Genomic DNA, 25,899 nt, shown 5'->3' with positions numbered 1-25,899 from the left:
AGTAGTGGGTTTTATTGAGCTCTGGCAGAATTCAGAGCTGGGTCGTGTTCAGTAGGGAGAAACGTTTTAAAAAGCAGAGGTACAGTACTACCTGAACTTGTCCAGTAAGAACAGGTTTTAGTTTCAAGCTTCCATAGCTAAACACTTTGCTACAAGTGGGCCTGTTTGAAGAGGACCCAGGCCTTTATACACCAGGAAAACAGTTTCTCTTGACAAACAGTGGGGACATACAAAACACAGTGTCAGAGTGCATAACTTAAGTACATTTATATGTAATACCTTTGGGAATTGAAATTACTATCTTGGTATTTCTATTGCAACTGCACTTACCAACTGAGCCACACTTAACTCCAGTCACCATAAGCATTGACCAGAGAAACCGCTCAGGAATGGGAGTTTCCATTAGAAATGAAATGGACCCATACCCTGAACATGATATAGAGCCTTGTCTCTAAAACAGTCTGTCATTGACAGAACCTCTGTGACCTCTAAGCACTTTTAGAGGGAGTGGGCAGAGCCAAACCACTGCAGTTGTAAAACAGTAAAGAAAAAAAAAAGAAGATCTCAGCGCCCAATCAGAGGTCGCATATGGCAGATTGGGTTTGTATCAGGATTGAGATCCACATATGGAGGTGGTATGGTATAAATTGGAAGGCAAAAGATCAGATTCAATATAGTCCCTATAGGACTGGGAATTGCCAGGGACCTCACAATAAGATATCAAAATACTTAGGTGGAATACAATGTATTGTAATCACAGGTGGTTGGTGGCACATTAATTGGGGAGGACGGGCTCATAGTAATGGCTGGAACGGCTTATTGATATGGTAATCAAACGTGTTTGATGCCATTCCATTCACTCCATTGCCACAATTAGGAGTCATCCTCCCCTCACCAGCCTCCGGTGACTGCCATTCTATATGCATCACGATTCTATTATGTACTGCGATTCGATAGTTTGGTTTTATTCTGATTCAATGTTTTAAATATATTGCTCATGGTGTCTGCTGCAGAGGTACAAGACGCCATGAGAAAAAAAAGTTGATCCATCATGACAATAAAAGTGGTGAAAACATGTTGGCTCACCACTTAAAAATAATATTGAGGCCAACCTATAGAAGGAGAAATACTGGAGTTTCGGCACAGGTACAACCGACTAGCGCTAGCCAACTACCCAAAAACATATCTTATAGAATCTTTACATGGGAGTAACTCTACTATATCGATTTCTATTGTGCATGACTTTTGCCCAGAACCCTGAGCCCGATGGTCAAAAGGACTGCACTATGTAAAATTTAGGGTGCCAAAATTTTGGGACAAACCAAGGTGTTCCACAACCAGAACAGTAATCCCACACAAGGAAAAAAAAAAATCAATCATCTTTTTAATTACATCATTGAAGCATAGATGCATTACTTGTGAAAAAGGTAGAAAAAACAGCATGTTTCAGTTTTTCTCAATAAGTTAAACCTCTCGGGCCAAATAGGGTCGGGCCTGCTCACAAAAAAAAAACAGAATCAGAAAACTCTAGAAGCTTTCAAAAGAATAAACAATAACAACCAAGGAATTATTCTTATGTCATTGAAATTATTTCTCATTGTTGTGTATTTAATAAACATGTAAAAAAAAAAAAAATTGCAAATGGCTTATATTACAATACAGTCGTTCTTTCACCCTTTTCCACAGGGGTTTTCCACGCAACAACGCCAAGAAGTTGTCATGAAACTTTAAGTTATCGTTTTTTTAATTAACAATTAAACTGATAAGCTGTCGGATTATAGTTGGTAAAAAATAAAATAATTATAATTACAATGACGACAGTAATAACAAGGTTAAGTAATAAACACAGTCCTGTTGAGTCAGGAAGTCTTCTGATAGGCCAAAGCCTTAGAGCCACTCCTTCCATTCCCAAAAACAATTGGTCCATTGGTCTTTGACAGTTTTGCAGGCTCGTGCCGATTGGGTGAGATGATGGACAATCAATGATGGTGCTGCGGCTGTCAGCCCTCCTCCACTCAAATCCCCCCCAACTCCATCTCTGGATGTGGAAAAATACATTCCCCGTTTCATTTACCTGGGGTAAGAAAACGAGGGTTTAGACTTCATCTCTTATACTCCACTATATGATTCTACTTCAGAACACAATAAAGTACTATTTAACAATGTAAAGGCATTACTTTTGGAATATCTAGTATCTTATGAGCCCATAAATCGACAGGACATCTTAAAAGATGAAAGTCAGTGAAATAACAAAGACATCAAATCAATCAGCCAACAAATGAATCCTTGAACGAGAGTTGTCCTACCTTGTGTAAAGGTTGTAGTGAGGTTCCTGCTGTGTTCAGTCAGTCCAGCTCATGTACCTGCTGCATAGGGGCAGAGGTGGTCCGGCCTGGCTCAGCGGTCCTCTTGGCCATGATATCCCACTGAGGGGCTTTGGGCTTCATACCTGGCAGAGGAGAGATGGATATTAACACAGTCACAGACACTAGGGAAAGGCATGTGAAATTATTGCACCATTTAAATAATATCAGGATTTTTGGAACACACAGAGAGACCGAGTAGCCAAACGTGTTGCTGCAAAAGGTTCTCTCATCAGGTAGTGTCGGTCTCGACTGCATCAAATCGATGTGAAGAAGATAGCTAGCTAACGTAACGGGGCTAATTGAGGCTATTTTGCTGCACTCCCTGTCCTGGTCTACAACAACTCCATATGAAATCATCATATACCAGTTGGTTGATCGTTGTAATTGTAGCCTACTCCCTCATTTAGCCAACCGAATCCCATCATTTTAAATTCCATTTTGCATGGATTAGAAATCTCCCACTTCACTTGCTCCACACAGAGCCTCTGACTGTACTGCCGCTTTGATTGACAGACAATAACACGCTACAAGTGCGAAGTGCGTAGGCTACCGGTACATCTTTTTGTTAATAGGGCACACTCATAAAAACTGTCATTAAACTGCTTTATTAAAATGTCTAATGTAATGGTCTATCCTTGCAGACTATGTAGCAATGTCATATACATCATTTCACTTTAGACAAAGCCTTCTTTGTTAAAATAGGCCTATACATTTTTTTCCCCTTCGGAAAAATGGATACTCTTGCAAGTAATGGAATACTAACGTCTGCTCGGATACTGAAATATTCTAATACCCGTAACCATGGCTAGCAGACATAATCAAGATTCTAGTCTATTGTAAAGCCTTTGCGCTGCCTTCAGCACTGAGCGACTGATGCTGATGGAGCAGCAGAATTAAAAGGTTACCTCTACTGCCCCGTTGATCTTCTGTAGTACTGCATGTTCATGCCTGACCTCTCCTGTCCCCTGTTGGTCTTCTGTAGTAATGCATGTTCATGTCTGACCTCTCCTGCCCCCTGTTGGTCTTCTGTAGTAATGCATGTTCATGTCTGAACTCTCATGCCCTCTGTTGGTCTTCTGTAGTAATGCATGTTCATGTCTGACCTCTCCTGCCCTCTGTTGGCCTTCTGTAGTAATGCATGTTCATCTGCCCTGCAGCAGGAGATCCACTCCACCCAGTGACACACTTCCTGTCCCAAACCCTGACCCCACTCCAGACAGAAGGGTGTCTTATTAGATATCAGACAATTGTGTGAACAGGGCTATAATCAAACTGATCTATACAGCATATCAATGAGATTGATGGAAACTTGCTGTAGCATATTCATGTTAATAATGTAGTTGTGCAGTCCGTGACGTGTGCGTAACCAGAGGACAGATCAATTATTTTTCCTAAATGAAAATGAGACATGAAGTGGTGTTCAGACAGACAGCACATGCAGTTGAAGTCGGAAGTTTACATGCACCTTGGCCAACTACATTTAAACTCAGTTTTTCACAATTCCTGACATTTAATCCAAGTTCAAATTACCTTCCTTAGGTCAGTTAGGATCACCACTTTATTTTAAGAACTTGAAATGTCAGAATAATAGTAGAGAGAATGATTTATTTCAGCTTTTATTTCTTTCACCACATTCCCAGTGGGTCAGAAGTTTACATACACTCAATTAGCATTTGGTAACATTGCCTTTACATTTTTCAGTTCTGCCCACAAATCTTCCATAGGATTGAGGTCAGGGCTTTGTGATGGCCACTCCAATACCTTGACTTTGTTGTCCTTAAGCCATTTTGCCACAACTTTGGAAGTATGCTTGGGGTCATTGTCCATTGGTTGGGATGGTGTTCGTCGGCTTGCAAGCATCCCCCTTTTCCTCCAAACATAACGATGGTCATTACAGCCAAACAGTTCTATTTCATCAGACCAGAGGACATTTCTCCAAAAAGTACAATCTTTGTCCACATTGCGCAGTTGCAAATCGTAGTCTGGCTTTTTTATGGCTGTTTTGGAGCAGTGGCTTCTTCCTTGCTGAGCGGCTATGTTGATATAGGACTCGTTTTACTGTGGATATTGATACTTTTGTACCCGTTTCCTCCAGCATCTTCACAAGGTCCTTTGCTGTTGTTCTGGGATTGATTTGCACTTTTCACACCAAAGTACGTTCATCTCTAGGAGACAGAATGCGTCTCCTTCCTGAGCGGTATGACGGCTGCGTGGTTCCATGGTGTTTATACTGGCTTACTATTGTTTGTACAGATGAACGTGGTACCTTCAGGCGTTTGGAAATTGCTCCCAAGGATGAACCAGACTTGTAGAGGTCTACAATTTCTTTTTGAGGTCTTGGCTGATTTCTTTTGATTTTCCCATGATGTCAAGCAAAGAGGCACTGAGTTTGAAGGCCTTGAAATACATCCACAGGTACACCTCCAATTGACTCAAATGATGTCAATTAGCCTATCAGAAGCTTCTAAAGCCACAACATCATTTTCTGGAATTTTCCAAGCTGTTTAAAAGGCACAGTCAACTTAGTGTATGTAAACTTCTGACCCACTGGAATTGTGATACAGTGAATTATAAGTGAAATAATCTGTCTATAAACAATTGTAAAAATTACTTGTCATACAAAAAGTAGATGTCCTAACAGACTTGCCAATACTATAGTTTGTTAACAAGAAATGTGTGGAGTGGTTGAAAAATGAGTTAATGACTCCAGCATACGTGTATGTAAACTTCCCACTTCAACTGTATTCTAGGAGTCTTGTCTCCTGTCCAAACCCAGAGAAGATGTCTGTAGACACCAGCAGCACTGAAGGGTTACCCCAAACTCAGTCCTGCCCCTCCCTGGGTGCACATTTTGGTTTAATGCCCTAGCACTACACACATGATTCAAATAACCAACTCAGCATCAAGCCTTGCTTATTTGAATCAGCTGTGTGGTGCTAGGGCCAAAACCAAAACGTGCACCCAGGGAGGGCCTCAGGACAGAGTTTGGGAAACCTTGTATAAGAAGACACGGGAGAACCACTCATTGTAGGTAGTCTATAGGCCTAGCTCCCTCCCTCCTGCCGTTACGCTCCACATCTTCCCCCTCCACGTTTCTCCTTCTATCTCTATGCAACACACACACATTGACAGGTGCCCCTCCTTTCTGATCATGGACATGGTCCCTAGTGAGTGTGGACTAGCCCTGCTGTGGTCCAGGAGAGAAGGCTTATTAGGGGGCGAGGTCCCTGCGAACCACACCACCCCTCTGGTCTCACTCTGGTCTCAGATAGGTCCTGGCTACCGCGCCGTTACCATGACAACACCCGCCGTAGCCTAGAGCGATAAACACCACAGAGAAAGAAACCAACCTTCACTACAGCCTACTGAGACGGATGTACAGAGACAAAGAGAGAGAAATGGAGAGAGTAGAACAAACAAAAAGAAGAGAACGGTGCAAGATAAGAAAGAGGGGGTAAAGGAGAGCGACGGAGACAGATGGTGCAAAAATAATAAACTGTCAAGGGAGAGAGAGAAAGTGAAAGGCGGAAAGTTGGTGAGCGAAAAAAAAAAGAGGGGCATGTATAACCAGTTACATTGAGACAAAGGGAGATGAGGGGGAGGGGTGGAGAAAGGGAGGCTGCAAAAAAGAAAAGAAAAAAGATGGCCGCTAAGACACAAGACGTTGGGGTGCCGACTCAAACCCCAATGGAGTGCAGCAATGACCACAACGGTTTTCCATCAACATCCCCAAGGGCCCCAACCCCTTTCTACTCCTCTCCCGCACCTCGGTCTCTCACCATCAATGCCGTTGTGCTGCTCGTAGGTGCGTTTGCCCAGGATGGTGGGCGAGCCGTTGTTGAGGATGTTGGGTGTGGACTTGATGGGTGTCAGGCTACCCGTGGTGACCGTCTGGCCACGCGGGGGGTCATGTTTGGGAGGGCACGGGTGGGCCTCTGGGGACCCGGAGAGAGGAGGACAGAAGAAAGAGGAGGACAGAAGAGACAGGAGGGAGAGAAAGGAAGAGAACGGAAAGATATGAGTTTAAATCGTCAAATCAACACTGGCTAAAACAGACAATATATAATACAGTATGCCATTTAGCAGACTGAAAATTAGAGACTACAGATGGGCGTAACAGATCCTCACCTAGATATCGGACAACAGACTCCAGAGGCTTCCTCTCAACTGGCTTCAGCGGCAAGGGCTTTTTGGGCTCGTCTGGCAACCGCAGCGCACCTGAAATGCACCAGAGTCAGAATGCATGTACCACATTTCAGCAGACCGTTACATAAGACAGCCACTGAGACCGGTTCAAAACATTTTGCACCAGGAAAATAAACAAGGGTTTCTTATTGGACAATTCCAGGTAGTCCCTCCCTGTTTTACTTAGTTTTTGTCCGTTTGGTACCTTAATGAACAGGACCCAGGTCCTTGTCGTACTCTCGCTACGCCTTGATTTTGGGTGGTGAGGTGGTAGTAGGGGGTTGAGGGGTACAGTACTCACACTCTTGTTTGATTTGGGCTGTATTGAGAGGGAGGTAAGGGTGTCGGGCGAGGAAGCGCGGTCTGATGATGTCCTGACAAACTCGTCGGGCGGCGCGTGTCACCTGGGTGGTCTGTAGGTAGAAGGCCTGTTTCGTCTTGACAGCAAACTTGGGGCTCCCACCGTGACGCATGGGAACACTGTGAGGAGTCTGGCGGGTGGGGGAAGAGAGAGAGGATATGAGAAATTGTCAAGAGAATGGACAACAAATCAGAGACAAGAGTGGAGTCCAAGACAAAAAGTTGTAAGTTGTTATACAGAAGGGCTGGGAAGTTTTCTGGTCAGTTTCGCATTATCCTTGAAAATGGTTTTATATTTTTTTAATACATGATCTGTTTGAGTTGTTTACCATGTTGTTGCGGTTGGGTCCAGGTCGCTCTCCTTCTAGTCTGGTTGGCATCTTCAGTCCTCCATACTTCTTCCAGTAGGTCCAGCAGGAGGCACACAGACGACACTGCATGTTGGGGGGACCCCACGAGTACCACTGGTACGAGCTGGTGGCTACATGCACAGAGAGAAAGGAGGACACACACACACACACGTCGAGAGACACCCACACACAGACTCAGTGAGTCTTTAAATCATTTAAGACTTTATTAACACTACTAAAATAGCTCGGAATAGATTCTACTGCAGCGTGAGCTGAGCTTTGCCTCGCTCTCCCGTCTTAACTCCCACTCCTTCATTGTTAAAGAACAGCAATAGAGATGGAGGCTTGGCTTGGAGCCTTGCTACCCAAGCATGGGGAAGAGATCATACTAGAATGAGAGTGATTCTCAAGGTTCTTCAAGAGGTACTGTATATCTGTACTAGGAGTACTCTTGACTCCCAGGTTTAATTCCTGGTCTCTTTTCTAACATCATCATGGTCTTTATTACATCATCCAGGAAACAGGACAGTTGTGGCGTTACTCACTGTAGCAGCTTTCGCAGGCGCGGCCCAGACCTGGGGTCTGTCCTGGGGGAACTGATATCACCCCCAGGGCTCCAGGCAAACCCCCGGCTCCGACTGCGGCTCCAGCTGCCGCCCCGGAGCCGTTCACCAGGCCTCCCACACCTCCAGGCTTTACACTGTTAACACTCAGCTGGTTGGGGTTGGGCTTGTTGCTATGAGGAAGTGGGCAGAGGATCAGAGACAGAGATGCAACGTACTGTATAATCTGCGGTCGTCACTATCTGGGCAAGTTGCAAAGTCATAAACCCCGCCTATTTCTACAATTTCTCTTCTTAAAATCAGATTTGAAACCTAACTGATAACCTTATGCCTAACCCAAACCTTAAATGAAGACCAAAAAAAACTTTGCAGCTTGACCATCTAGTGGGAACAGTCATCTGCAGCCAGTCCCAAATATCTCCCTAACCCTTCGGCACCATCCCGCCATTGTTTGCAGACTCTCCACCATTGCCGATTACACTTATACAGAGCATTCCGATCTGCAAAGGCCGAAGACTTCGCGGCAGGGTGCAAATTGGGACCCGCTGTAGGAGTCTGACAAGAAATCACAGTATCCCAGTCCCCAGTAGCCAGCCAGACAGATACTCACTAGTTGGGGATGTAGACTTGCTTCAACTTGCTCTCTGCCTCTGCTGCTTTTAACCGTTTCTGCTGTACGTATCTGTCTGTGGTCTTCCACATATAGTAGTACTCTATGATACTGGTCAGGGATTTCCAGGGGAGCTGCCGGGGAGGACGAGACACAAGCGGTTTCAACATCACAGATATCCCACCGCCATGCTTTAGAGCCGTTTCCACCTCACAGCAAAGCGGTCCTCGCCATCATGCTTTAGGGCACTACATTATTACATTTCCTACATCTTTGTAAGCAAATACTTTGATCTTCGGCAGGGGGAAATGAGCACTGCGCTCTTTAAAAAAAAAAAAAAAAAAGTTTGAAAGAGGCAACTGAATTGTCAGGATGCCAGAGAGCAAGCCCCACCCCTAACAGCAGCCCGTGGCTGTGGGCTGAGTAGTGCACCGACTAACCCACCACCAGGTGGCAGAATGAGGCACAGTGTAAAGACAGCAGAAACCTCATTTATTCTTCCCCCTCAGGGCAACAGCAGCACCTGGCTGACAGAGATATAGACATACAGTATCCGTCTCTATGGCTACAGCAGACATGCTGGGCTCTCAATAGGATGCCTGTGAGTCTCTGAGTTGAGTGTCTCACTATTAGAGACATAAAGGATGGGCAGCTTTGATGGGGGTGGGGGCCACACACACAAAAAAAAAAATTGGCCCCACCTTGCGAGCAAAACATTTTTACCCTCTTGAAAGCAGAGAGAAAACATTTACATTTTACAGTTAATTTCCTGCAATGCTACAAATTTTGCCATGGGGTAAAGATTTAGCAATTTTCTAACTAATTTCATGTAATAGTCATTCTGCCATGGGGAAATTGATCCGCGGGCCACCAGTTGCCCATCCCAGAGATACATATTGTGAGCCTTGAACTGAGCCGGTTCCATGTACATCAGAGCCTCCTTGTCGAGGCTAGTCCAAGCCAAGGCAGCAGAACCTTCCTGACTGGCTTCCCGTCGGTCTGTACTCACAAAGTCCTGTTGTATGTCTGTGAAGTCTTTTCCGTATTTCTCCAGGGCCTCTTCAAACAGGTTGGCCTCGGAGGCGCTCCACTCCTCCATCTCGTCCCTGCAGAGAACAGGCCCTCCCTGGGGAACCAGCGCAGCGATGGCCCGCGTCATGTCATAACGCGTCTTATCCAGGCTGTCCATGGCATGGAACTGGGGAGAGGAGGGGGCGGGTAGTGTTCGGTAGGCACAAAACAGAAGAAACACATCAAAACTGGGGAGGTACCATCTGTACTGGTTCAATATGAAACACTTCTGTGCGTTTTTAAATTCTATTTAACATTATCGAGGCGAGTCAGTTAAGAACAAATTGTTATTTACAATGACGGCCTACCAAAAGGTAAAAGGCCTCCTGCGGGGACGGGGGGGGCCTGGGATTAAAATAAATAAATACAATATAAATATAGGACAAAACACACATTTCATTTGATTTGATTTTTTAAAATTTATTTTACCTTTATTTAACTAGGCAAGTCAGTTAGGAACAAATTCTTATTTTCAATGACGGCTTAGGAACAGTGGGTTAACTGCCTGTTCAGGGGCAGAACGACAGATTTGTACCTTGTCAGCTCGGGGATTTGAACATGAAACCTTTATGTTACTAGTCCAACGCTCTAACCACTAGACTAGCCTGCCGCCCCACAACATAAAAAGAAACCTAGGACAACATAGCGAGGCAGCAACACATAACATGGCAGCAACACAAAACATGGTACAAACATTATTGGGCACAGACAACAGCACAAAGGGCAAGAAGGTAGAGACAACAATACATCACACAAAGCAGCCACAACTGTCAGTAAGAGTGCCCATGATTGAGTCTTTGAATTAAGAGATAACTGTGTGCCCTAATGAACACAACCCTGGTTTTTCCACATACACCCAGCAAACAAAACCCACCCTCGTAACATACAATTCAAGCAAAGGGTCCCCATTATTCTGCTTGTCAAAGCCACCAAGTTTAAGGAACAAAGCATAGTCAAAAAACAGAAGTGGATGGGCTATTATCTTGTCACTTGACTTAGTGTGAGCGTCTCCATTGGCGAGTCTGAGACGATGTGTGTTGTGCGCATGTGTTCATGGATGTGTGTACTCTGAAAGCTGTAGCTCGGAGGCCTGTGTTTCATGTTTTATATATGAGGTGCAGAAGTGGGCCGGAACGTGTGGCGTCTGGGGCAGGCTGAAGCCTCCTCGTTACTGATCCTCACACTATGGCAAGCGAACACACACAAACAAGCTCACATACACACCTTCTACTGTAGCTCCCAGCATACCCCTGGGCTAACAGCACTCAACTCTGGCCTGACCCTACCTAGGGAAGTGGGCAATGTGTGTGTGTGTCTTACCAGGGTGATGTCTCGAGAGGCAGCAGCAGCACTCATGTGAAGACTGGGCTGCCGGACAGAACTACTGCAGTCTAGAGCCCGCGCAAAGGTACCAACTGACCTGAGAGAGAGGGATGAGGAGGCAGAGGGAAAGAGATGGATGAGACAGGGATACAATTTTTACATGTACGTTATTTAGCAGATGCTCTTATCCAAAGCGACTTACAGAGTGCCAGATATCATGTTTTTGGCAATAGTGCAAATCTGACTAAATGGACCAGTCTTACTGATCCGATACCCTTGCACCCCGTTTTACCGAGCCTGCCAAAAAATGTCTTACTGAAAAATATTTTACATTGGCTATCCAGTTCACAGCAGTCTTACCAAGGCACTGCCCCTACAGTAGAACCACTTACCCAGTCACCACAGCCCACCGGACCGGAGCCACTTACCGAGCCACAACCAGGAACTGGTCGATCTGTTTCTCTGTGAGGGGACTGCTGGGGTCCCACACCCTCTCCTCCAGCTCGGCCAGGTCCCTGCCATCCTCCTCACCTGGGGGTCCAATTAGCACAGTCACCAGTGAGTAAGCAGTCAGCACAGTCACCAGTGAGTAAGCAGTCAGCACAGTCACCAGTGAGTAAGCAGTCAGCACAGTCACCAGTCTGATACACTATCGGACTAGACAGCCCTGTGGTTAACCAAAGTCAATTTAGTTCTGGCTAAATTGACAACAGTCTTGGGGTGTGTTGTTACAATTTATTCGATAGAGGGATACACAAAACGGTGAATATCCTGCCCTTTGACCCTCTCCAACTCTATTGGTGTGACATGGCTCCTCAGTAAAACTCACTTTGATAACACACTCCTTGTCATCACGTAGCAAAATTGTTCCAATTGCAGTGGGTTTATTAGGCAGTGGAACAGACGCCCATGCCCTCCCACTGACTGAGCCTTGAGATGAGATCGGACCCTGCTTGCACTACCAGAGAGAATACTAGCCAGGAGGCTAATCTACCAGCCAGCGTGTCACATTTACCTATGGAAAATGCTAACAGTCCAGTTTTGTGTACGAGTGTCTCTGGCGTACGTACCCTCTTTAAGGAAGTCTGTGATGTCTGCCTGGTACTTGTTCCCCACCCTGATCTCCCCTTTATCAGCCAGCAGAGTCTTCTGTTGTGGGTCGTAGACCAGGGAGTAGAAGAACGCATCCTGGAGAGAGAGAGGGAGGAGGAAGAGAAGTGGGATAGAGAGAGGAGAGACATTAGAAAAGAGTTAGAGAAGTAGGAATTAAGAAATTGAGTGGGGTTGTGGATTGTTTGTGTGTGTGTATGTATGTATGCACGTATGTAGAGAGCAGTCTTTCGTCTCCTCATTACTGACTGTGAGAAGAACATTCTGGGTCAACACACTGAATTATTCATACAGCACTAAGTCTCACAACTAACACACATCACAGTCAGTTGGACACAGGCACACACACAAACTCATCCAACATGGTTATACAGTACCAGTCAAAAGTTTGGACACATCTACTCATTCCAGGGTTTTTCTTTATTTTTACTACTTTCTACATTGCAGAATAATATTGACATCAAAACTATGAAATAACACACATAGTAACCCCAAAAAAGTGATAAACAAAACAAAATAAATATTAAATTCTTCAAAGTAGCCACCCTTCGCCTTGACAGCTTTACGCACTCCTGGCATTCTCTCAACCAGTTTCACATGGAATGCCTTCCCAACAGTCTTGAAGGAGTTCCCACATATGCTGAGCACTTGTTGGCTGCTTTTACTTCACTCTGCAGTCCAACTCATCCCAAACCATCTCAATTGTGTTGAGGTCGAGGGATTGGGGAGGCCAGGTCATCTGTTACAGCACTCCATCACTCTCCTTCTTGGTCAAATAGCCCTTACACAGCCTGGGAGGTGACAAAATATATCCAATCTGGTTTGCGCTTAGTGGGACTATCGCTGCAGAATGCTATGCTAGCCATGCTGGTTAAGTGTGCCTTGAATTCTAAATCAAATCAATGAGTGTCACCAGCAAAGCACCATCACACTTCCTCCTCCATACTTCACGGTGGGAACCACACATGCGGATATCATTCATTCACCTACTCTAAGTCTCACAAAGACACAGCAGTTGGAACCAAAAATATCAAATTTAGACTCATCAGATTAAATGACAGATTTCCACCGGTCTAATGACCATTGCTTGTGTTTCTTGGTCGAAGCAAGTCTCTTATTCTTATTGTCGGTTACTTGAACTCTGAAGCATTTATTTTAGCTGCAATTTCTGAGGCTGGTAACTCTAAAGAACTTATCCTCTGCAGCAGAAGTAACTATGTGTCTTACGTTCCTGTGGCGGTACTCATGAGAGCCAGTTTCATCATAGCAATTGATGGTTTTTTCGACTGCACTTGAAGAAATGTTCAAAGTTCTTGACATTTTCCGTATTGACTGACCTTCAGGTCTTAAAGTAATGATGGACTGTTGTTTCTCTTTGCTTATTTGAGCGGATCTTGCCATAAAATGGACAAAATATCTTCTGCATTCCCAACCCTACCATGTCACAAGACAACGGATTGGCTCAAACGCATTAAGACATTCCACAAATTAACTTAAGGCACGGCACACCTGTTAATTGAAATGCATTCCAGGTGACTACCTCGTGAAGCTGGTGGAGAGAACGCCAAGAGTGTGCAAAGCTGTCATCAAAGCAAAGGGTGGCTACTTTGAAGAATCTCAAATATAAAATACATTTTGATTTTAAAAATATTTTTGGGGAGGTTACTACATGATTCCACATGCGTTAATTCATAGCTTTGATGTCTTCACTGTTATTCTACAATGTAGAAAATAGTTAAAAAAAATTAAAACCCTTGAATGTGAGTAGGTGTGTCCAAACATTTGACTGGTACTTGTACATCTAAGCCATACATAAGAGGCTATGGCACACACCATTCACTCTCTGAGAAGACAGTGTGTGAGGACAGTAAAGACAGCCACCTACCTCCCGGTCCAGATATGACTTCAGAGCCTCAGTCTCATTGAGCAGAGTGACACAACACTTCCCCCTGAGACAGACACACAATCTGATTGAGATGTAGCTCTTAAATACAGTACAGCCGTATAACACCAATGCGTTCCTATAATACAGGTGAAAGTGCCATCTGTTTTCCAGGCTGTGTTTTAACATATACCAACTCTCATGGTCTGTAGCAAGGAGCTAACATAAGGTGAGATGGTAAGTACATGTCATACCGGATGTGTGTAGCAGGTAATGACTCTAGCTGCCGGGACAGGAACAACTCTCGGTGTCTCAGCTGGTGTTTCTGTTTCTCTGGCAGGTCAACTGGGTTCAACTCCGGGTTCTCCATCTCCTCCTCCAGCTCTCCTGATAGGGGTCAAAGGTCATGTTAGTTAACTCGCTCGCTCACACACACACACACACACACACACACACACACACACACAAACGGGGGTTTCGGGCAGAACTGGCAAGGACTGAGCCAAGTGCGGGCACCACATACTGAAGAACCAGAGACCTCGAGCCAAACTAAAGGATTAGATGCTACAGAGATTTGTTTTCCAGGAAAACAGTGACGACAAAACAAAAACAGTATTCACACCATGAAGGTAGCTAGGGTAATGAGGCAGATGACCTAGGGTAATGATCCATGGGAGTTCACGTCAATGCTTTGTGGCACTGCAGGTGCCAGGCTCATTTAGTAAATGAGAATATTGATCCCTGCCTGGACTGGTGAGTTTGTCTATAAGCACCTCTATTCTCCCCCAGCATGTTTCTCTCTAACCTCTCCCTCTACTTCTTTCTTTATACCCCCCTCTCCATGTGGGAGAAGACACAGAAGAGACTGTATTGCAGCAGCAGGCGTTGGATGCGTGTGATATGGGAGGGAGACGAGGGGGGAGGCGGGAGAGCGACAGTGCATTCGGAAAGTATTCAGACCCCTTCACTCTTTGTTACGTTACAGCCATATTCTAAAATGGATTCAACATCCCCAAAGCATGATGCTGCCACCACCATACTTCACTGTAGGGATTGTGCCAGCTTTCCTCCAGATGTGACACTTAGCACTTAGGCCAAAGAGTTCAATCTTGGTTTCATCAGAGCAGAGAATCATGTTTCTCATTATCTGAGAGTCCTTTAGGTGCCTTTTGGCAAACTCCAAGCGGGCTGTCATGTGCCTTTTACTGAAGAGTGGCTTCCGTCTGGCCACTACCATAAAGACCTGATTGTTGGAGTGCTGCAGAGATGGTTGTCCTTCTGGAAGGTTCTCCCATCTCCAAAGAGGAACTCTAGAGCTTTGTCAGACCTTTCTCCCCCGATTGCCCAGTTTGGCCGGGCGGCTAGCTCTAGGAAGAGTCTAGGTGGTTCTAAACTTCTTCCATTTAAGAATGATGGAGGCCACTGTGTTCTTGGGGACCTTCAATGTTACAGAAATGTTTTGGTACCCTTCCCCAGATCTGTACATCAACACAATCTGTGCCTCTCGGAGCTCTATGGACAATTCCTTCTACCTCATGGCTTGGTTTTTGCTCTGACATGCACTGTCGACTGTGGGACCTGACTCATAGCAAAGGGTCTGACAACAAAAGGATCTGTTTTTTTATATAATTAAAAACCTGTTTTTGCTTTGTTATTATGGGGTACTGTGTAGATTGATAAGGAAAACAAATAATTTAATAAATTTCAGAGTAAGGCTGTAACGTAACAAAATGTGGAATAAGTGAAGGGGTCTGAATACTTTCCAAATGCACTATGTGTGATTAAGATCCACATCTATATATATATATAAGGAGCGAGGGTGACCGAGAGAAAGAAGGGAGAGGGAAGACGAGAGAGACCAGCAGGCACGTGCTCCAGCTCATTTGAAGTTTCATTAGAGAAGGCGCTAGACCGGAGACAGGGAGACCCAGGAGAGAGGGAGACTGAACCCAGAGAGAGGGAAACCGAGACCGGAGAGAGGGAAACAGAGACCGGAGAGAGAAGCAATCAAAGGATTTCCAGGAGAAGGGAAGTGGGACCAGAATCAATAAGTGCTCACTCTCGCCAACACTCACTCAGCACCCACAAGACAGACTCTTATAGAGACTCTCTTCTTATAGACACCATCACAGAATGGACAGACACTACAGTCCATAGTCCCACAGCCAAACCAATCTGACAAATCATGTACGGTCAGGCAATAGATAGTTGGCCAATGGGCATAAATGAGGGATCTTTTACCGTATTTAAGCTTGCTTCTGTGTAGTTGCATGCACGATATATATCGGTTAACATATCGGAATCGGACAATATTAGCTAAAAATGCCAACATCGGTAACAGCCCGATGTCTAGTTTAACACCATGCCTAAACCTGATGCGCGCATGTGCAAATTGATTTTGCACATTGATTTTGCACATTTGACACAAATATTAGCGTTGTAGCTCTTATCTCGGGACTGTGTGTGTGAAATCACCTCCCCAGTCAGCCCATTGCGTGTATTGACATTCATAATGCACTGTACAGCTTTACCTAAGGATTGGGGATTAATGAAAAGGGGTATCAGTCTACTCAATACTAGAGGTCGACCGATTATGATTTCTTAACGCCGATACCGATTATTGGAGGCCCGGAGAAGCCGATACCGATTAAATCGGACAATTAAAAAAAAAATGTTGTAATAATGACAATTACAACAATACTGAATGAACACTTATTTTAATCTAATATAATACATCAATAAAATCAAATTAGCCTCAAGTAAATAATGAAACATGTTCAATTTGGTTTAAATAATACAAAAACAAAGTGTTGGAGAAGAAAGTAAAAGTGCAATATGTGCTATGTAAGAAAGCTAACATTTCAGTCCCTTGCTCAGAACTTGAGAACATATGAAAGCTGGTGGTTCCTTTTAACATGAGTCTTCAATATTCCCAGGTAAGAAGTTTTAGGTTATAGTTATAGGAATTATAGGACTATTTCCCTCTATACCATTTGTATTTCATTAACCTTTGTTCTTATAGGCACTTTAGTATTGCCAGTGTAACAGTATAGCTTCCGTCCCTCTCCTCGTTCCTCCCTGGGCTCGAACCAGCAACACAACGACAACAGCCACCATCGAAGCAGCGTTACCCATGCAGAGCAAGGGGAACAACTACTAGAAGGCTCAGAGCGAGTGACGTTTGAAACGCTATTAGCGCACACGCTAACTAGCTAGCCATTTCATTTTGGTTACACCAGCCTCATCTCGGGAGTTAATAGGCTTGGTCATAAACAGCGCAATGCTTGACGCACAACAAAGAGCTGCTGGCAAAACGCACAAAAGTTCTGTTTGAATGAATGTTTACGCGCCTGCTTCTGCCTACCATCGCTCAGTCAGATACTTGTATGCTCAGTCAGATTATATGCAACGCAGGAAACGCTAGATAATATCTAGTAATATCAACCACGTGTAGTTAACTAGTGATTATGATTGATTGATTGTTATAAGATAAGTTTAATGCTAGCTAGCAACTTACCGTGGCTTACTGCATTCGTGTAACAGGCAGTCTCCTTGTGGAGAGCAAAGAGAGAGAGGCAGGTAGTTATTGCGTTGGACTAGTTAACTGTAAATTTGCAAGATTGTATCCCCCGAGCTGACAAGGTGAAAATCTGTTCTGCCCCTGAACGAGGCAGTTAACCCACCATTCCTAGGCAGTCATTGAAAATAAGAATGTGTTCTTAACTGACTTGCCTAGTTAAATAAAAAGTATAAAAAATAATAAATACATTAAAACATAATGATAATAAAAATCGGCGCCCAAAAATACTGATTTCCGATTGTTATGAAAACTTGAAATCGGCCCTAATTAAAATCGGCCATTCCGATTAAATCGGTCGACCTCTACTCAATACATGTTGTTTTCCCAACGTCCTCCTCAGAGTTATTAGACTCCAAAAACATCCACGCTGTATTGATTTTCCCCGGAATAGTGTTCAATATACATAGGTTGACAAAAAATGTGGCTCAATTCACAGTTGTTTCAGAGTCCCGCAATAAGAGCTACAACGCTAATGTTCTCTGGGTGTCACGGAGTAGACTGATAACCCATGTCATTGATCCACAATCCATAGTTAAGACTACAGTGAAATAAGTATGCCCCAATGCAGTTCTAAAGAATAATACATTCCGTGTGATTAACAGATGTGAAATTAACAAATTAGTGTCTTTTGTTGATTTTATATAACATTCCATCCTCATTTAGCATGATCTATTCAATTTTGGCATAAATCTACTTTGTATTCATTTACATCACTGTCTATGACATATTTTTATTTTGAAGGCTAACCGCAAAGTCCAATATTGGGCTTATCCTTATTGTGGCTAGCTTCACAAATGGGTCTGACCCACTATTAATCAAATAAGAGCAGTCTTATAAAATTAGGGTTATTTTTTAGATGACACCTAGCTATATAGTTAGCTAGCAACTATAGCTACTGAAACAGATGTCGTTTTGCTATGTTGTTCAACCTCTTTCGTGTCGTCTGAGATTCCCAAAGATTGGAAAGCAGCTGCGGTCATCCCCCTCTTCAAAGGGGGGGACACTCTTGACCCAAACTGCTACAGACCTATATCTATCCTACCCTGCCTTTCTAAGGTCTTCGAAAGCCAAGTCAACAAACAGATTACCGACCATTTCGAATCTCACCATACCTTCTCTGCAATGCAATCTGGTTTCAGAGCTGGTCATGGGTGCACCTCAGCAACGCTCAAGGTCCTAAACGATATCTTAACCGCCATCGATAAGAAACATTACTGTGCAGCCGTATTCATTGATATTCAACCTTCCAGGCAAGCTTCAATGCCATACAACTCTCCTTCCGTGGCCTCCAATTGCTCTTAAATACAAGTAAAACTAAATGCATGCTCTTCAACCGATCGCTACCTGCACCTACCCACCTGTCCAACATCACTACTCTGGACGGCTCGGACTTAGAATACATGGACAACTACAAATACTTAGGTGTCTGGTTAGACTGTAAACTCTCCTTCCAGACCCATATCAAACATCTCCAATCCAAAGTTAAATCTAGAATTGGCTTCCTATTTCGCAACAAAGCATCCTTCACTCATGCTGCCAAACATACCCTTGTAAAACTGACCATCCTACCAATCCTCGACTTTGGCGATGTCATTTACAAAATAGCCTCCAATACCCTACTCAACAAATCTGATGCAGTCTATCACAGTGCAATCCGTTTTGTCACCAAAGCCCCATATATTACCCACCATTGCGACCTGTACGCTCTCGTTGGCTGACCCTCGCTTCATACTCGTCGCCAAACCCACTGGCTCCATGTCATCTACAAGACCCTGCTAGGTAAAGTCCCCCCTTATCTTAGCTCGCTGGTCACCATAGCATCTCCCACCTGTAGCACACGCTCCAGCAGGTATATCTCTCTAGTCACCCCCAAAACCAATTCTTTCTTTGGCCGCCTCTCCTTCCAGTTCTCTGCTGCCAATGACTGGAACGAACTACAAAAATCTCTGAAACTGGAAACACTTATCTCCCTTACTAGCTTTAAGCACAAACTGTCAGAGCAGCTCACAGATTACTGCACCTGTACATAGCCCACCTATAATTTAGCCCAAACAACTACCTCTTTCACTACTGTATTTTATTTATTTATTTTGCTCCTTTGCACCCCATTATTTTTATTTCTACTTTGCACATTCTTCCATTGCAAATCTACCATTCCAGTGTTTTACTTGCTATATTGTATTTACTTTGCCACCATGGCCTTTTTTTGCCTTTACCTCCCTTATCTCACCTCATTTGCTCACATCGTATATAGACTCGTTTATACTGTATTATTGACTGTATGTTTGTTTTACTCCATGTGTAACTCGGTGTCGTTGTATGTGTCAAACTGCTTTGCTTTATCTTGGCCAGGTCGCAATTGTAAATGAGAACTTGTTCTCAACTTGCCTACCTGGTTAAATAAAGGTGAAATCAAATAAAAGTGGAAGAACATTGTTTGCATCCATGATCTAGCTAGCTTTTTATTTATTTAAATGACCAGCCCTGTAGGTGAGCGAGACAACTTTACCAGCATCACAGCATACGTATCAATGAAGCATTGTGACATGAAATACAAGTGAGTGTAATCAATGTGTAATAGCCACGTAAAAAAAAATGAATGAACGTGTTAAATTATTCTGTGACGTGCAGTCATATTCAGGTCGTGATTGGTCAACAAGCTTACTTAACGTGTATCTTATTTGACACGCAACGACTCAAACGGCGTTCCATAGAAATCCTGGTTGAGAATGAAACGACTGTACAAATGAACAACGAAACAGCACAGCAAGTATGTGAAAGAAATAGGTTTTGATTATGTTTTACTGGTAATGGGGACATACGTAAATGGTCAGAGTGGTGTGTGTGTGAAGTGTGTGTAACCTTTATTTAACTAGGCAAGCCAGTTAAGAATTATTTTTTACAATAACGGCCTGGCCTACCCCGTCCAAACCCGGACAAAGCGGGGCCAATTAGTTTTGGATTACATTATATTTGACTAGTCGGCTGTACCTTGTCAACAATACAAATCGCAGTACATATAGAATCACAATACATATTGTATAGGCAGTATTGTGTTAATATCGTCCCAGGCAATTCCCAGCCCGAGTTGAAGAGGGTCAACCATCAGGCCTGCTTTGGCCTGGGGGTATGTAGCCAGGTGGTAGACCGGTGCAGTGGCAACATTATCACCAGCCCCTGACTGACTCCCTGAGCCATGACCCGCTCTATCCATAAAAAGACACAGCCAATTTTCTGGCACAGCACCAAATCCATACTCTCCACAAATTGCCTCTCCATCTCACCTGCCCGTACCAATTCTCAATTATTGATGAATGAGAGGCCTTACGAGTAGAGGAGGGAAAGAAGAGAGGAGCGACACCTCAGATCCTGAGCTCTGAAGGACTTTTACTTTATTTCACTAACCTCGTTGCAACTCCCCTCCAAGTCTCCGACCACTACCTTGTATCCTTTTCCCTCTCGCTCTCATCCAACACTTCCCACACTGCCCCTACTCGGATGGTATCGCGCCGTCCCAACCTTCGCTCTCTCTCCCCCGCTACTCTCTCCTCTTCCATCCTATCATCTCTTCCCTCTGCTCAAACCTTCTCCAACCTATCTCCTGATTCTGCCTCATGGCTCGACGACTCATTGCGAGCTCACAGAACAGGGCTCCGGGCAGCCGAGCGGAAATGGAGGAAAACTCGCCCCCTGCGGACCTGACATCCTTTCACTCCCTCCTCTCTACATTTTCCTCTTCTCTCTCTGCTGCTAAAGCCACTTTCTACCACTCTAAATTCCAAGCATCTGCCTCTAACCCTAGGAAGCTCTTTGCAACCTTCTCCTCCCTCCTGAATCCTCCTCCCCCTCCCCCCTCCTCCCTCTCTGCAGATGACTTCGTCAACCATTTTGAAAAGAAGGTCGACGACATCCGATCCTCGTTTGCTAAGTCAAACGACACCGCTGGTTCTGCTCACACTGCCCTACCCTGTGCTCTGACCTCTTTCTCCTCTCTCTCCAGATGAAATCTCGCGTCTTGTGACGGCCGGCCGCCCAACAACCTGCCCGCTTGACCCTATCCCCTCCTCTCTTCTCCAGACCATTTCCGGAGACCTTCTCCCTTACCTCACCTCGCTCATCAACTCATCCCTGACCGCTGGCTACGTCCCTTCCGTCTTCAAGAGAGCGAGAGTTGCACCCCTTCTGAAAAACCTACACTCGATCCTCCGATGTCAACAACTACAGACCAGTATCCCTTCTTTCTTTTCTCTCCAAAACTCTTGAACGTGCCGTCCTTGGCCAGCTCTCCCGCTATCTCTCTCAGAATGACCTTCTTGATCCAAATCAGTCAGGTTTCAAGACTAGTCATTCAACTGAGACTGCTCTTCTCTGTATCACGGAGGCGCTCCGCACTGCTAAAGCTAACTCTCTCCTCTGCTCTCATCCTTCTAGACCTATCGGCTGCCTTCGATACTGTGAACCATCAGATCCTCCTCTCCACCCTCTCCGAGTTGGGCATCTCCCGGCGCGGCCCACGCTTGGATTGCGTCCTACCTGACAGGTCGCTCCTACCAGGTGGCGTGGCGAGAATCTGTCTCCACACCACGTGCTCACCACTGGTGTCCCCAGGGCTCTGTTCTAGGCCCTCTCCTATTCTCGCTATACACCAAGTCACTTGGCTCTGTCATAACCTCACATGGTCTCTCCTATCATTGCTATGCAGACGACACACAATTAATCTTCTCCTTTCCCCTTCTGATGACCAGGTGGCGAATCGCATCTCTGCATGTCTGGCAGACATATCAGTGTGGATGACGGATCACCACCTCAAGCTGAACCTCGGCAAGACGGAGCTGCTCTTCCTCCCGGGAAGGACTGCCCGTTCCATGATCTCGCCATCACGGTTGACAACTCCATTGTGTCCTCCTCCCAGAGCGCTAAGAACCTTGGCGTGATCCTGGACAACACCCTGTCGTTCTCAACTAACATCAAGGCGGTGGCCCGTTCCTGTAGGTTCATGCTCTACAACATCCGCAGAGTACGACCCTGCCTCACACAGGAAGCGGCGCAGGTCCTAATCCAGGCACTTGTCATCTCCCGTCTGGATTACTGCAACTCGCTGTTGGCTGGGCTCCCTGCCTGTGCCATTAAACCCTACAACTCATCCAGAACGCCGCAGCCCGTCTGGTGTTCAACCTTCCCAAGTTCTCTCACGTCACCCCGCTCCTCCGCTCTCCTCCACTGGCTTCCAGTTGAAGCTCGCATCCGCTACAAGACCATGGTGCTTGCCTACGGAGCTGTGAGGGGAACGGCACCTCAGTACCTCCAGGCTCTGATCAGGCCCTACACCCAAACAAGGGCACTGCGTTCATCCACCTCTGGCCTGCTCGCCTCCCTACCACTGAGGAAGTACAGTTCCCGCTCAGCCCAGTCAAAACTGTTCGCTGCTCTGGCCCCCAATGGTGGAACAAACTCCCTCACGACGCCAGGACAGCGGAGTCAATCACCACCTTCCGGAGACACCTGAAACCCCACCTCTTTAAGGAAGTCATAAGGTGAATGCACCACTTTGTAAGTCGCTCTGGATAAGAGCGCTCTGCTAAATCCATCCGGTACAACACAAGGACAATGTTCCACAGGGCCACTCTCAGAGTGTAAAGTTCCCCTCTCCCATTTCCAAACACACACACTGTTTGGGAAAGCCAACAGGCCCTCAGATTTCCCCCTTTTCCCTCTTTGTCCTTGGGCTGACGGCTCCAGAACTCAGACAGGATACAGCAGCAGCCCACCACCACACCCATGGGGTGAAGAGCCATTCCTTACATGCATACTTCACATATTGCAAATGGCTGTCTGGGGCAGCGTCCCAAACGGCACCCTGTTCCCTACATAATGCACTGAGTCCAGGTCGCAAGTAGTGCACTATATAGGGAATAGGGTGCCATTTGGGACAATTAGGTATTCTGGAGGGACTGACTGATGGTGCTGGCTGCACATAGAACCAAGAGGCCCATACTCCACACACAAACCAGCACAAGTTGGGACTGTCCGGGACACACACACGGCTCTCAAAAATGAACAGTGGTTCTCCCGCAGGAACACACAGAGAAAGAGAAGAGAGGAGAGAGCTCATGGGCTCCTGGGTTTTAGAGTTGGATAAATGTAGATAAACTTGCATTTTTTCACAAGGACTTATACAGGATACTAACCTAAACATTAAAACCTCCAATCCAATTTTTTTTAAACTTGATTGTGGACAAAATGACCTGAATGGACTATTACTAACAAGGACTATCAAGGAAAAAAAACTTCTAACAAACCAAAACCTGCAGAAGAAACACAGTGGAACCTGGAAATACCCTCCAACACAAAACTGAGTGAGTAATATTCAGTCCGAAGCTACTAGCCAAAAATGAAAGGACAATAATCTCTAGGTAATTTTGTTATGTAAAGTTACCCCTAAGTCTGATCACACCTCTTCAAACTAAAGGATAGTCACACACTACCCACCCTCCTCCAGCACTGAACACACCCAGGTCCCACAACTGCACTACTCCTCCATCACTCAGAGCGAGACACGGTGGAGCTCAGAGCGAGACACGGTGGAGCTCAGAGCGAGACACGGTGGAGCTCAGAGCGAGACACGGTGGAGCTCAGAGCGAGACACGGTGGAGCTCAGAGCGAGACACGGTGGAGCTCAGAGCGAGACACGGTGGAGCTCAGAGCGAGACACGGTGGAGCTCAGAGCGAGACACGGTGGAGCTCAGAGCACCAGTCCACACAATCCAAGCCCACAAAACAGACTAGCACAACAAACCCCCCCCAACAAGACCTGAAAGGCAGAAGGTGGAGATGGACGGCTGTCAGAGAGCTGGCTGCTCTACGGACTGAGGTAAGAGAACCTAAAGAGGAACAGATGGCACTGAAGGACGAGGTCAGAAAGCTGAGGTGTGACAGAGAGCAGGACAATCCCCCAGACAAGACAGCAGAACAGCCCACCTCAGACCTGGACCACAACACCACAGTGGGACAGACAACAAAGGACCCGCCAACCCAACAAACAGCCCCCCGTCAGCCCTCCTGACACCCCCCCCCCCCCCCCCACATCCACTGAGGACACACATGACAGAGATTGTGCTACACATTGACTTAAAATGGCAAATACATCCAATAGGATAAACTTTTTCCCAAACACAATGTGGCTAAACCCTGGTCCCCAAGCACAAGGCATGTCCTGGAGCTATTGTCAGAGGACAGACTAGGGTTCCACAGCCACATAATTCACAGGCACAAATGACCTGAGGGGCCAGCAGGAAAGGGTGACAACAGCACTCAAGGGAGTACTTGAAAAAGCTTCTTCCACTTTCCCCAACGCACATGTGGTAATCTCCACCCTGCTACCACGAAAATAATTTCACACTGCCACCATACAAAGGGTGAATGCAAGAATTTCACGAGACTATGCCTCAAAACCTAATGTCTACCTGGCCCACCACTCCACCCTGGACTTGAACAGCCTTTACAACCAGGTCCACCTCTACAAGGCAGCAATACAAACTTTTGCCAGGACCCTGAAGGACATCACCCTCAGCTGCAGCCCCAGCACCTCAGACAGGAGCAACAGAGCAACGGACACCAGCGCCCAGACCAGCGAGACACCCTCCCAGACCGGCAAAACACCCTCCCGAAGGACATGCAGAGAGAACCCACGCCAAGAGGACCTACACCCAGACCACAGCATCACCAGCCACACCCCAACCAGCTAAGACCACCCCAAGCAAACCCTCACCACACCCTATGTAGGCCATCCCATAATCAGACCTATGACCCTTCTGCCCGACCTATGCCCCCCGCCCCTGCGGCAAGGACCTCAACATAACAGGCCATGAGCAGAGCAACAGGCCCAACCCTCACTATTACCCCCACCCAAGCCCATCCTGCGACCTAAGCGGTATGTATCAGATGCTCAACATGCTCTGCTCACACCTACTGTGATGGTCTGGGCCTAAACCACACAAAAACAACACTAGACGCTATGGAACACAAAGCTTCTACTATCTCATCCTGGAATATACAAGGTCTGATGTCATTTGCATTTGGCCTAAAGAGCAGCAAACTAGACTTCAAAGAAATTGGAAATACAGACAGTCATCCTACAAGAAACACTGTATAAAAGAGCTGGATGCACTGGTTGCCCTCTAGGTTACAGATAGCTGGTAGTCCCATCCACCAAACTACCAGGTGTGAAACAGGGAAGAGACTCAGGGTGTATGCTAATTTGGTATAGAGCAGACCTAATCCACTATTAAATTAGTCAAAACAGGAACATTTTACGTCTGACTAGAAATGATTAAGGAAATGATCTCAGAGAAAAATTTCCTCGTGTGCTAGCTATATCCCCCAACAGAATCCCCATACTTTAAACGATGACAGCGTCTCCATCCTAGAGGGGGATCTCAACCATTTCCAGGCTCAGGGACATGTACTAGTCTGTGGCGAACAAAATGCCAGAACTAGACA

At 45.6% G+C, this 25,899-nt stretch overlaps 1 protein-coding gene across 1 annotated transcript in view; it reads right to left on the bottom strand.

Moving 5' to 3' along the window:
* Positions 1–1,367: 1,367 nt before the first annotated feature.
* mta1 (metastasis associated 1) overlaps positions 1,368–25,899 on the bottom strand; it is a 49,850-nt gene continuing 25,318 nt past the window's right edge. Inside the window, exons 5-18 of the mRNA XM_029687648.2 lie at positions 14,075–14,207; positions 13,824–13,887; positions 11,899–12,016; positions 11,257–11,359; positions 10,826–10,925; positions 9,444–9,632; positions 8,435–8,568; positions 7,807–7,997; positions 7,241–7,392; positions 6,853–7,042; positions 6,495–6,584; positions 6,146–6,301; positions 2,307–2,449; positions 1,368–2,074 (exon numbers count right to left, since the gene is read on the bottom strand). Of these exons, the coding sequence (XP_029543508.2) occupies positions 2,346–2,449; positions 6,146–6,301; positions 6,495–6,584; positions 6,853–7,042; positions 7,241–7,392; positions 7,807–7,997; positions 8,435–8,568; positions 9,444–9,632; positions 10,826–10,925; positions 11,257–11,359; positions 11,899–12,016; positions 13,824–13,887; positions 14,075–14,207 (1,724 nt within the window). The 3' untranslated portion in view covers positions 1,368–2,074; positions 2,307–2,345. The remainder of the gene's footprint in view (positions 2,075–2,306; positions 2,450–6,145; positions 6,302–6,494; positions 6,585–6,852; positions 7,043–7,240; positions 7,393–7,806; positions 7,998–8,434; positions 8,569–9,443; positions 9,633–10,825; positions 10,926–11,256; positions 11,360–11,898; positions 12,017–13,823; positions 13,888–14,074; positions 14,208–25,899) is intronic.

The sequence above is a fragment of the Oncorhynchus nerka genome, linkage group LG18 (assembly GCF_034236695.1).
Source record: "Oncorhynchus nerka isolate Pitt River linkage group LG18, Oner_Uvic_2.0, whole genome shotgun sequence".
NCBI classification, from domain to species: Eukaryota; Metazoa; Chordata; class Actinopteri; order Salmoniformes; family Salmonidae; genus Oncorhynchus; species Oncorhynchus nerka.
Note: the sequence above shows the minus strand (reverse complement) of the source record. Positions and strands in the feature narration are given on the sequence as shown.